This window comes from Myotis davidii, unplaced genomic scaffold (genome assembly GCF_000327345.1).
Source record: "Myotis davidii unplaced genomic scaffold, ASM32734v1 scaffold1461, whole genome shotgun sequence".
NCBI classification, from domain to species: Eukaryota; Metazoa; Chordata; class Mammalia; order Chiroptera; family Vespertilionidae; genus Myotis; species Myotis davidii.
In genome coordinates, this window is record NW_006291725.1 from 55,637 (window position 1) to 68,547 (window position 12,911).

Below are 12,911 nucleotides of genomic sequence, written 5' to 3' on the forward strand. Positions count from 1 at the left end.
TTGGGGGATGGGGAAAGGGACTGCAAAAAAATCGTGCACCTATGGATGAGGGCAGTGGGGTGGGAACTGGGTGGAGGGGAGCTTTGGGGGGCAAAAAGAGGAACAACTGTAATAATATGAACAATAAAGATTTAATAAAAAAAATAAAAAAGCTCATTTTTCTCTCCTTCTTAGAGTCCCAAGTACAGATTAGGCTCACTCATAAAATTGTCTTCCCCTGGCCAGGTGGCTCAGTTGGTTGGAGCATCATCCTGTATACCAAAAGTTTGTGGGTTTGATTCTGATCAGGGCACATACCTAGGCTATAGGTTTGATCTCTGATCAAGGTGCACATGGGAGGCAACCAATCAATGTTTGTTTCTATCTTTCCCTGCCCCTCTCTAAAAAACCAATAAAAACATCCTCGGGTGAGGATTAACAAAACCCACATATAAAATTGTCTTTTTTTGTAGGTCAATATGGCTGAATATTAGCAGTTTCATATGGCTCAACCTAATATAATGTGGGGCCTGGACAAAACTTGGCCTTACATTTTTATTTCACAATTTTGTGTGTTACTTATATTTCCAACCTAGTTGTTAACTCTGGAACTAACTTAAGCTTCTTTTACATTTCCTTCAAAAAATGGCCAAAGACTGGACATGGTGGCCATTCACCTGAATTGATAAAATAAGGTAGTAACCTATGTCTAGGCATAGCTTGGAGATATTGTGGGTTTGGTTCCACAGCACCGCAATAAAGCAAATATCACAATAAAGTGAGTCACATGAATTTTTTGGTTTCTCAGGCATATCAAAGTTATGTTTATATTATACTATAGCCTATTAAGTGTGCAATATCTGATGTCTAAAAAAATGTATCTACCTTAGTTAAAAAACACTTTATTGTTAGAAAATGCTAAGCATAATCTGAGCCTTCAGAAAGCTGTAATCTTTTTGCTGGTGGAGGGTCTTACCTTCAATTTGTAAAATATTTAGTATCTGTGAAGTGCATAAAGTGAAGCACAAAAGTGAGGTATGCCTGTATTTGTTGATGTCTATTATGTTTCCATTATGATAGTTTAAAACAGATTTAAGTTACAGTACCTTTCTCCTTTGAGATCAGGTGGGAAACATAACTTACAAACATTAAGAATTATTTAATGAAATAATTAAATATGGAATTTATAATGTAGCAAAAATAATACTGAATAGTTCAGAAACTTTCTAAGATGCAGATCAAAGTGTAATAACCACAATATATTCGCTGAATGGAATCAACCATCAATAAAGGAGTAGCTAGCATAGGGGATATGGAGTATTGATAACTGATAAAAGTAATTAGGTAGGTCTATGTACATTAATATAAAAAGGTGTAAAGGGCATATTATTAAGCAAAAAAAAGAGGTAGGTATATAACAGTATGTAGAGCAAGAACCTACCTGTGTAAAGGTATGTTACATATCTTATAAATAAATATACACATACATTTATACACATTATACACTATAGTGATAATCTAAGGGGAAAAGGTCTTAGTAATGGGTGAGAGGAGGGAGACATATCTCATTTGGCTTTCTTGTGCTGCTTGAATTTACAAACTGTTTTTATTACTTTGATTTCAATGAAAAAATCAGAATTGATACTAGAAAATGGTTAGGACTAAGGTTAAATAAAAAAGCAGTATCATAACTAGCATGAAAATTCGTAGACAAATAATAACAAAATGCTAATAATGAAATTATAGGTTTTCAAAAATATTTTCTAATATTTAACTGGCTATGCCTTTTATTGCTGTTTAGCACTAGAAATATAGTTCTATTACTTTTATAGAAAAAAAATTTAAAACAACTTCCTTAAAACAGATTTGTTACTTTCCCCCCACCCCCAAAAGAAACAAAATGAGAATGTTAATGGACTGTGTAGGTAAATATGTCAGTGTGCATGTGTGCACACACACACAATACACAATGAGATAATACCAGAAGCTGAGTTTTACTTCTATGTAATCAGAATGCATCTATGATGACTATTTCATATACCTGAGAAGGAAATAATAAAGGTTATAATTAATAAGCTTAAAGTAACAAGTCTGAATGATGACCACGAAGGAATTGCTACTCTAAAGCAGCGGTTCTCAACCTGTGGGTTGTGACCCCTTTGGCGGTCGAACGACCCTTTCACAGGGGTCACCTAAGACCATCCTGCATATCAGATATTTACATTACGCTTCATAACAGTAGCAACATTACAGTTATGAAGTAGCAACGAAAATAATTTTATGGTTGGGTCACAATATGAGGAACTGTATTTAAAGGGCCAGAAGGTTTAGAACCACTGCTAAAGCATACATTTTTAAACCAATCCATTTATTGCAAGTTCAGAACTTGAGATAATTAAGCAGAGCTTAAAGATGTGTATATAACTAACCAGAATGAATTGATTTGAAGTAATCAATTTCTATTGGTCAATAGGGCCAAACAATGGTACAGCTCTAATAGAAGAGATCAGTGTTGACTCAGGTAATCAAGGAAAGCTTTGGGAATGGAAGGAGGCATGATTTGAGTTGAACCTTAAAGAATGGCTAGGTCCTGTGTAAATAAAAAAAAAACTATACAAGTTCTGAGACAAGACTGGCTTTGAAGACCAATAAATACTCTTACTCAATTTGTGAATTATCAAAGTTTCCCTTTCCTAAAATACTAGAGGCCTGTTGCACGAAGAGATTCATGCAATAAATAGGTCTTCCCTTCCCTTGGCTGCTGGTACCGGTTTGCCTCTGGCACCCGGGACCCACGCCTTCGCTCTGGCCAGGCTCCAGCCGGAGCCAGCTGGGGGCCGTCAGGCTTCACTCCGCCGTTTGGAGCCTATGTATGCAAATTAACCACCATCTTTGTTGGGTTAATTTGCATACTCTCCTGATTAGCTGGTTAGCCTAGTGAAAGGTACGGTCAATTTACATGTTTGTCTATTATTAGGTATGATGATTGATTAGATATCCTATCAAAGATTCAACTTATTATATATCACTGAGATGGTAAGAAAACAAAATCTTCAGATGCCAAAAATCTAGTAAAGACAAGAAGAGAGGAAATCAGCAAGAGCTCAAGTTGGCTGCTTGTGACAGATCCTCAATCCTGTTGATGACCCTTAAGATTCCACTTTGAGGGTGCAAGGGGATCAGGGACCAGAAGAAAAAGCCTAGGGCCCAACCCTAAGCTTTAGGAGGGAAGGCTGACAGAGTCTATACCCTGTATTACACTCTATATAAGGACAGGTTAGAAAACAAGGAAAATCGAAAAAAACACCTCACCTCTTCAAAATACAAAAAGGAATTTGCCTTTTTCAGTATTGGTGTTTTTTGGCAGGAAAAAACTACTCTCAAAATACATGACCATAAACTGCTCCCTTTTGTGGCTTTACAATCCTACGTTATGCTACCTGAATCATCTAAAAGACCATGCTGAGAAGTCAACTTAAAGTGCTTCCAGAGGGACAGTACCACTCAGAAGTCTATCCTGACTCTAATTCAGGCTATTTCCATTATGCCATGTATGTTTTCTCATTGTTTAGAGTGTGCTGAAATCATTCCCCAAAGGACTTAGTGTGCTACTGGCATATTTTATGTCATTCTGCCAAGGCAAATAAAGCCATAAATTATGAGAAGAACAAGCTTTTCAATTAGTGTGACCCTTAAAATACCTAATGACCAGATAAAGTAAAAAAAAAAAAAAATCAAATCAGATAAAGTTTTAAAAAGTGAATCAAGTCACTCTAAGGTAGTGTCACTATTGTTTAATTTACTGTAATGCTGTAGTGCAGCGTCAATATTGGTAGACACACTAGAAGTCAGTAACTTAAAAAATTAGAAAAGCAAAATGCAAACAGAATATAGAGTACTCTTGTAGTGTACAAAAGGAGATATGACTATATTTATGATTTCTGCAAAGAGAAACATCAAAAGGACAAATCAGAAACAACCGAACATGTTTAACTACAGGGAATGGATAGGAACAAGGCAGAAGAAATAAGAGTGTATATCTTTCTTTTTTAAAATTTTTAAGTTTTTTCCCTTTTATTGACTTTATTGGGGTGACACTGGAGAGTGTATACTTTTCCACATAGTTTTGAGTTCTGAACCATGTTAATGTTTTTATATACTAAAAAATGTACAGGTTAAGAAAAAAATTAAAAAACAAGAAAATACTAAAACTGAGCACAAACAGAATCAAACAAACTTAGCTGTATAGTAGTATGTTATGACTAGTGGCCAGGTGCACAAATTTGTGCACACTGAAAGCAAATTAATTAGGAGAAATATTTTAATATTGCTATTCGCCCTTTCTCTATAATACTAGTAGAAGTGTCAACCAAATTCACAATCGACAATGACAGATGGAAGCACATGCGTGCAACTGGCACCAGTGAGAGCTTTATATGTATTGTGCATGCACGAGTCAACTTAGCCTTTTATAGATATAGAATAAACTTGCTTAATTAGACCTGCTTTCTGATTTAGCTAAACTTTTTCCAGCCCAGTGAAGCACCCCCAACTTCTCTTTCAGATAATTGTCAGCAACACAGCAGTAAATATCAACATGAAGCAGATTATTATCGTATATCACACAGGGAGAACAAAGGGTAAAATAATGTAACTGCAGCAGTGTTTGACTATATTCTGTGCAGTGAAAAAACCTGAAGTCATTTTTAAGGTCCACCATTTCTTACTTCTTTTCAGTCTAGTCAGTTTCTAAGCTTTCTAAATCTCCATTTTCCGGCTAATGAAAAGAAAATAGGATTCCACCAAGTCTCCTATCTACCTACTCTAGGACTTCTGTGAGGATCAAATGAGATGAGGCATGGGAAAACACAGACATTTGGTTACAGTGTGAAATGTTTACACCTGGCTTTAAAGCAAGTCATATTCCTGGGCTGAAGAAACTACAAGGAGGCTAGTCGCTACGAAGAGGAAGTTCGGCGTTGCTATGTGATGTGATTACCCAGGTGGACATTTAGCATATTAGCCTTTTATTTATATATATATATATATATATATAGCTGGCAAGCTAGGAGGAAGAATTCAAGTAACTTTTGAGCCAAGTATTCTGTATAGCCTCAGTGGAATATATATAAGGACAAAAAGGACTTTGAAGAAACTCTGAACCTAGATAGTTTGTTATTGTATGATATTGATATTCCCAAACCATTTTTGTGTTTATTATGATACAGCAAATGGGTAAATATACAGACATTGTTGGGAACCAGGTTATTCATTGTATGGGAAAGGAAATACACAATGGACTATGGGAAAATATAAAATGGAATTAGAGTTATCAGTATAAATTCATGAGTAAAAAAAATCAAACAAACCCCTGAAACTACATACATAATACATACACATATCTACTGAACAGATTGAGAAGCAACAATACCTCATAGTAGTGAGTCCACATACTGCCCAATCCTAGTTTCTAAGCACTATTTTCAGTTCCTTAGAGAAATTACAGGTCTAAGGTAGGCCCAAGGTGAGCATAAAGAATATCTTGTGCCAGAAAACAAGGAAAGGCTCAAAAATTAATAGTGATATCTCAAAAGGACACTAGTTTGAAAGGCTTCCATTGAGGTGATCCAAGATGGTGATGTTGGAAGATCCTGAACTCACCTTAAACAAACTATCATCAATAATGATATAAAATTACATTATATACCTGTTGAGGAAATGCAATGGGAAGTCCATACCTATAAAGTATTCTTGGCAAAATTATCTAATCAGAACCTAATCATGAGGAATAATCAAGCAAATGTGGGTTATTAAAAAACAAACAAACCTGGCCTGGATCCTTTAAAAAAAGTCAGCATCATGAAAGATTAAAGGAAAAAGAAGAAAGGAAGAAAGGAAGGAAGGAAGGAAGGAAGGAAGGAAGGAAGGAAGGAAGGGAGGGAGAGAGGGAAGGAGGGAGGGAGGGAAAGAAAGGAAGAAAACGCTGGGGAACAGTTCTAGATTAAAAGAGACTAAGAGCCCAGACAGTGTGGCTTGAACTAGGAGGTGACAGTTCAATTCCTGGTCAGGGCATGTGCCTAGGTTGTGGGCTTGATCCCCAGTAGAGGGCGTGCAAGAGGCAGCCAATCTCGAAGATTCTCTTATCATTGTTGCTTTTCTCTCCTTCTCCCTCTCTCTGACATCAATAAAAAACATATTTTTTAAAAAAGAAATAAGATAAAATAAAAGGGACTAAAACATTGATAACCAAGTGGAACATGTGATTCCTGACTAGATCCTGAACTGGGGAGAAAATCATCTATAAATGATATTTTGGGACAGCTAGAGAAATCTAAGTATTTGACTATCAATTAGATAACATTATTATTTAAATATTAAACATTTGGAGACAATGGTGTTGTACTTTTGTAGAATGTCCATGTTCTTAGAAGATATATATTGAAACATTTAGGGGTGAGATGATATGATACTTGCAACTAACTTTCAAATGGTTCAGTGTAAAAGCAAAGTATGTGTGTGTACATGTAAAGAGATAAGGCAGCTCTGGCCAGTGTGCTCCATGGTTAGAGCATCGGCTCACACATGAAAAGGTCACAGGTTCCATTCCCAGTCAAGGGCATGTATATGTGTAACAGGTTCATCCCCAGCCCAGTCAGGGAGTGTGCGGGAGGCAAACAATCAATGTGTCTCTCTCACATCGATGTTCTCTCTCTCTCTCCACTCCCCTCCCTTCTACTCTAAAAATCAATGTAAAAACTATAAGGCAGCCTGGTTGGGTGTCTACCCATGAAACCAGGAGGTCACGGTTTCGATTCCCGGTCAGAACACATGTCCACATTGCAGGTTCAATCCCTGGGGAGGCGGGGGAAGATGCCAGAGGCAGCCAATTGATGATTCTCTCTCATCATTGAAGTTTCTAACTCTCTCTCTCCCTTCAGCTCGCTGAAAGGCAAAAGTGGCTGAATGATGATAAATGGTGATTCCAGATAAAAAATATATAGGTGTTCAATGTACTATTCCTACAACTTCACTGGTTTGAAATCTTTCAAAATAAACGAAGGAAGAAAGGAATGGGAACCACCAAAAAGTCCATCAAGAGGGAACAGGTTCAATAAAATATGAAAGACACAATAAAATTGGATGCAGGTATTTAAGCTCTTTACATACACATTTGGAACACTTATCAAGCTATGCTTTTAAGTAATAAAAGCAAAGTACATTACTACGTGTACAGTATGTTACCATTTATATTAGAAAATGGAGAAAAATATTTTCACACTGACTTTATATGCAAACAAAACAAAATAAATGCCTTAAAGAATAAACTAAAAACTAGTAACAGTGGTTGTGTGTTAGGGAGATGTAGGAACTAGGTGAACTGGGTGAATGAGGTACAAGTGCGAAACTTTTGTTTGGCTTTGTATAAAATTTTAAAATGGCCCTGGCTGGGTAGTTCAGTTGGTTAGAGCATCATCCCAATATGCCAAGGTTGTGGGTTCGATCCTTGTTCAGGGCACATACAAGAATCAACCGATGAATACATGAATAAGTGGAACAACAAATCAATGTTTCTCTCTCTTCCTCTCTCTCTAAAAATCAATACTTTAAATTAAAAAATATATTTTATATATTAAAAACATGATCTTGTGAATAAATTGTCTTCTTAAATACTTAGAAAATAAAAAATAAAGGAATGAGTTAGGAAAGTAGAGGCAGGGGGCTACAAAGTTTTGTCAGAAAATAAAAGAAACTCAAATAGAAGGTTTGAAATTTAAGATTTCAGAAGACATTCATGCATGCATAAGTGAGAGGGAGGGAATGATGGCACAATGAACTCAGACAATGGCTAGTGGATGGGACTCGGGGTCATGGGGAAGGATACATGAGACATAAGGGGATACGTGATGTCTGGAAAATCTTTTCCTGAAGATGGTCTCTGCAAGAAAAGTGTTCTTGAGGCTGGATGTCTTTGTGGAAAGTGATGTGGCCATATTTAAAAATCTCTCTCACCACACTCAGGTACTAAAGACTAAGTGCAGAGATTCCCATCCACCACTGATTCTCTCACCTGGAGTAGGGCCTTCTAAGATTTCCTTCATCACCATCCATGGTTCTTCCAGTATAGGAATTACAGTTGGTCTGTACACTGTAAGTCCTGTTCCAGGAGAATATAATGAGTTTTATCCTGGGTATAAACATTTGTTCAAATTTTATTACCTGATTTCTTCTCCAAGTGGATAGACCCCTATAGGAAAACAACAGTTCATGGATGTGACCTAATAAATTAGGTCCTTGTCCTTTTCAGAGCTGGCCCCTGAAGGATATGTGCTTAGAGATCATGGGGGAAGGAGATCATGGGGGAAGTAGGGAGTGAGCAAGGCACAGGTCCAACCCATTTTTAAAAATGGAAGGAAAAGATACTCTGGTGGCTATGCAGGGGAGGGGTGGGTGTAGATGATGCTTACCTAGAGAAACCATGTTCCAATAGTTCTGTAATGTGACAGTCTTGTACAATTCCTTCTGTACAGGACGCATTAGCTCCCAGTCCTCCTGGGTGATATCCACAGCCACATCTCTGAATGTCATTGATTCCTAAAACATCAAATACAATTTAACTTGGTTCAGGAACTAGTAGGAAAGTGATAGTGATAATACCAGGTAGGTGTGTGGTGGAGAGAATCATAGAATCTTGAGTTTTAGTAGGGCCATAAAAGTTTTCTAGTCAAAACTTTCACCCAATATATGGATGAGCATACCTGAATGGCTTTAAGGGAAGTTTGAAAATAGAGTGGAATTATTGTTTTCAGTTGCCACTAGTGCATACATTGGTGGCTCCACCTTAAAGAAGAGTTTTAAACATCGATGACACAGAATTGAATGGTTTTGCTCTTCAAACTCTGCCTTAAGAGTAAGTTCAATGTGGCCGAACCGGTTTGGCTCAGTGGATAGAGCGTCGGCCTGTGGACTCAAGGGTCCCGGGTTCGATTCCGGTCAAGGGCATGTGCTTTGGTTGCAGGCACATCCCCAGTGGGGGGCGTGCAGGAGGCAGCTGATCAATCTCTCTCATCGATGTTTCTAACTCTCTATCCCTCTCCCTTCTTCTCTGTAAAAAATCAATAAAATAAATTTTTTAAAAAAAGGAGTAAGTTCAATGTGTTAATTTGAAACTTTGATATTCTGTGTGCTCCATGATGAGGCAGAGCCCTTCCTTTCTTCACCACACTGTTTAACTGCTGTACTTTTAGATACATTTCACATCTCTCTTTGGTTTTCTTCCTTTATTAAAAAAAATTCTTTTTTTAAAAAATATATTTTTTATTGATTTTTCACAGAAAGGAAGGGAGAGGGTTAGAGAGTTAGAAACATCGATGAGAGAGAAACATCGATCAGCTGCCTCCTGCACACTCCCTACTGGGTATGTGCCCACAACCAAGGTACATGCCCTTGACTGGAATCGAATCTGGGACCTGAGTCCACAGGCTGCCGCTCTCTATCCACTGAGCCAAACCAGTTAGGGCAAAAAAATTCTTGAATACGCTTACATGGTTTTCAAATAAACTAAGTTTCTTTAAAACTTATATTGGGATTTTGAAATCATATTAAGTTTATAAGTTAGGGAGAACTGACTTTTTTTTTTTTTTTACAATATTCATGGCTTCTTTCACATCCTATAGAATGATACAGAACATGAAGGTACTGCAAAATGTATACTCTGCTGAGTTCTACCTATTTTAAATTTGAAGGGGGGGGGAATATTGTGAATGAAATATTTTATTTCATTTTATCATCTATCTGATTTTTATGTATGAAATGATTAATTTGTCACTTTTCTCAAATTTTATTACTGTTTCTACCAGTTTTTCCCTTGATTTTCTTAGATTTTTCAGGTAAACATTCATATTATCTATAAATAATTTTATAATGGTTACCAATTCCAGACCATCTGTTTTTACATTAAATCTTTCTCTTAAAATGGCCTGAGTTGCTCTTCCTTAAAATAAAATAGACTAATGATTAAAAGTAACTCCATATAATACACTGCCTTTAATAACTTGTTCATGAGGAAAAATAATATTAGTAACTATTGTTTACCCTACTGTGATCTTATTGATTACTTACTACAATACAGGGTAACAAGTCTCATAATATTTAATCCTTATAGAGGAATATTCTATTAGAGTCGAATAACTCAGTATTAGAGTCGAATAACTCAGGATTGGTGGTTAAGTATCTTTCACCAAATTACAGGTTCAATGGTAGAACCAGGAACCAAACCTAGATCCATTTGGCTGTGCAGGTCAATCCCTTAACCTCAATGCCACATCATTGCCTTAAAGTACATAAGTGAGCCAAGGCATCCCATTTCCTACACAGGGCATCCATCCACCTTAATAGGCCAACGTGACTGAAGAGAAAAACTGAGGCTTAGTTCTTGATAGGATTTTTGGGGTCACAGAAGTTAGAAGGACAGGAAAGAAAATGTCATCACACACTATGAAGACTTTTTAAAATTACAGAAGACACTAAAACTCACTTTGGTCACCAAGTCATTTAGCCACCCAGCCTGGAAGGCATGTCTTCCTTTGGGATCTTCCTCTGGGATCTCTTGGGAAAAGACAGAGTTCGGAGGAGCAGCTAGGAAGAGAGAGAAACCATGCTGGAGATTAGTCCTATTTGAATTGCCAAATAGATGCCTGTATTTTTTTTCTTTTTCTCTCTCTCTCTCTATTTTTTTTATAGATGCCTATATTTCCTTAAAGTGAGAAGTCAGAAGGAAACCAAACACAGCACCCCTACTTACAAAAATCAGCACAAACTGTATTTCCTGTAGGGAGGTTATACATTAACATAGGAAAATTAAAATACGCTGGCTTATAAAACTGCCAGTGCAGGCTTTAAGAACAAGTCTGCTCTGGCACTCTTAAGTATATATACCAAATTCACCATTTTCTACTAAATCCTCATGTGATGTCAATTTTGTGAGTTGTATCTTCACTTAATAAGCACATGTTATCCGAACCCTTTTCTATCTATTTGGAAGTGTTACTGTAAAACCCAGTTCACAAAGCAAATGATTTATTGGCAGAATGGTTCAAACCTCTGCAGGTAAACTTCCTGAGTGCTCACAAGGCGGAAATCTGGTTGTATCTGATCACTGTTTTATGACACATCTCCTCTGGGTTTAGAGAATGTGTCTGTGGTTCTAAGAAATCTGAAGGGGAATAGGATGAGGATCATGTTAAAGCCTGTTCTCACTCCCTCACTGACCTTCCTTCTCCCCATTTCTTTAACAGGCTGCTCTATGATATGCTTGTTGTCTTCTTTAACCACCCAGGACTCCTCCCCTCCATGCTCTATAATTCTCACCTTCATCTTCTAGAATCTGAGTCAAATCCTCCACCAGAGTCACTACTTCCTCGCTGCTCTCCGGGTACTGGGACTTTACCCAAGTCCTAACCTCCCCAGGCAGGATGGTCAGGAATTGCTCCAGCACCAGCAGGTCCAGGATTTGTTCCTTTGAGTGAATCTCAGGTCTCAGCCACTTCAGGCAGAGCTCTCGGAGTTGATTCAATGCTTTTCGAGGACCAGCCAAGCCTGGGTATGGAAAATTCCTAAAATTCTGTCGACAGGTCTCGGTATCATGCAGAAGTCTTGAAGCAAGGGTTTCCTTTTCTGCTTTGTTGGGTCCACTCTGAGCCTTGTCTGGCTTCCACGTTAGAAAGACTTGGGAGCGTGAAGAACTGGTCATCCTCTTGCTTGGGGCTGCCATTGCAGGACAGTCAATCTGGCAATATCTTTTATTTCTCTAGTGGTGGGCCAACTGCATGAAGTCTCATGCTAGAGCCGCAAGGACATTATGTGTAGGGCTGCTGCAGCCAGGGGCACACCAGAGTCAAGGTAGAGTTATCAGCCTTAGTTACAAATTCTGAGCCTACTACTTTGCAGGGATGGTTAAGAGACGCTAAAACACAAGAACAGACCACAAGATCAAGTATTCCGGGTACTCTCCCCTACAGACACACACAAACAGAAATAGACTATTCAGTGTGCACAGAAAGTAACATATAGACTCCACCCTTGCCAGTGCGCTTAGTGGTTGGAACGCACCGAAGGGTCAGGGGTTCGATTCCGCTCAAAGGCATGTATCTGGGTTACAGGTTTGATCCCATGCCTGTTTGGCAAGTGTGGGAGGCAACCAATCAATGTGTCTCCCTCACGTTGATGTTTTCCTCTCTCTCCCCACCCTCCCTTCCATTCTCTAAAGATCAATGAAACAATTATCCTCCGGTGAGGACTAATAGCAGCAAAAACACAAAAACCACACCGCAACCCCCACCTCCCCTAAACCATACAGACTTTACCTTGGTCTCCTTCCTTTGTATCTTTAGATTTGTAAACAAGGGCGAGCTATTTACCTGCTTTGCATATTAATTTCGGCCTATTCTAGCTTTTCATGCAGGCAGGGGAGACCTGCTGCTTGGACTGGGAAAAAGAAGCTGGTGTGATCTGAAGCCCTTATGTGCTTCTAAAGGAGACAATTCCTTCCGAACACACCTGGAGCCAGGATGCCGAAGAAACCCCCCGCAGGCCTGGCCCGGAGAAGAACCCTAACACCTGTCGGTCCACAGGCTCCAGCTCCGAGCCCTCCGCAACCGCAAGAGTCACCAAGGCCGACTGTCAGGTCCTGCACCGCAGAGGTGCTGACCTTGCCGCCCCTTCCTAGCAGGTCTCCGAGCTCCTCTCGGCCCGAGGACCGCCCTCCCCCACCCCCCCATAGAGCATTTACCGCGCGTGTTCACCTCCCCGCAGGCCGCCAGCACGGGCGTCCGGGACATCATTACCTGCGGCCGGAACGGAGAGGCCGGAAGCCCCCGCAACAATGGCGGCCGGTGCGGGCCCTGGCGGCGGGCTCGGTCCCGCGCCGCAAAGGG

The 12,911-nt window shown here is 39.0% G+C and overlaps 1 protein-coding gene across 1 annotated transcript in view; it reads right to left on the bottom strand.

Annotated features, from left to right (window-relative positions):
- ZNF287 (zinc finger protein 287) overlaps positions 1–12,905 on the bottom strand; it is a 17,506-nt gene extending 4,601 nt beyond the window's left edge. Inside the window, exons 1-5 of the mRNA XM_006765160.2 lie at positions 12,822–12,905; positions 11,347–11,941; positions 10,514–10,614; positions 8,445–8,571; positions 8,048–8,134 (exon numbers count right to left, since the gene is read on the bottom strand). Coding sequence (XP_006765223.1) covers positions 8,048–8,134; positions 8,445–8,571; positions 10,514–10,614; positions 11,347–11,749 — 718 coding nt within the window. The 5' untranslated portion in view covers positions 11,750–11,941; positions 12,822–12,905. The remainder of the gene's footprint in view (positions 1–8,047; positions 8,135–8,444; positions 8,572–10,513; positions 10,615–11,346; positions 11,942–12,821) is intronic.
- Positions 12,906–12,911: the final 6 nt, after the last annotated feature.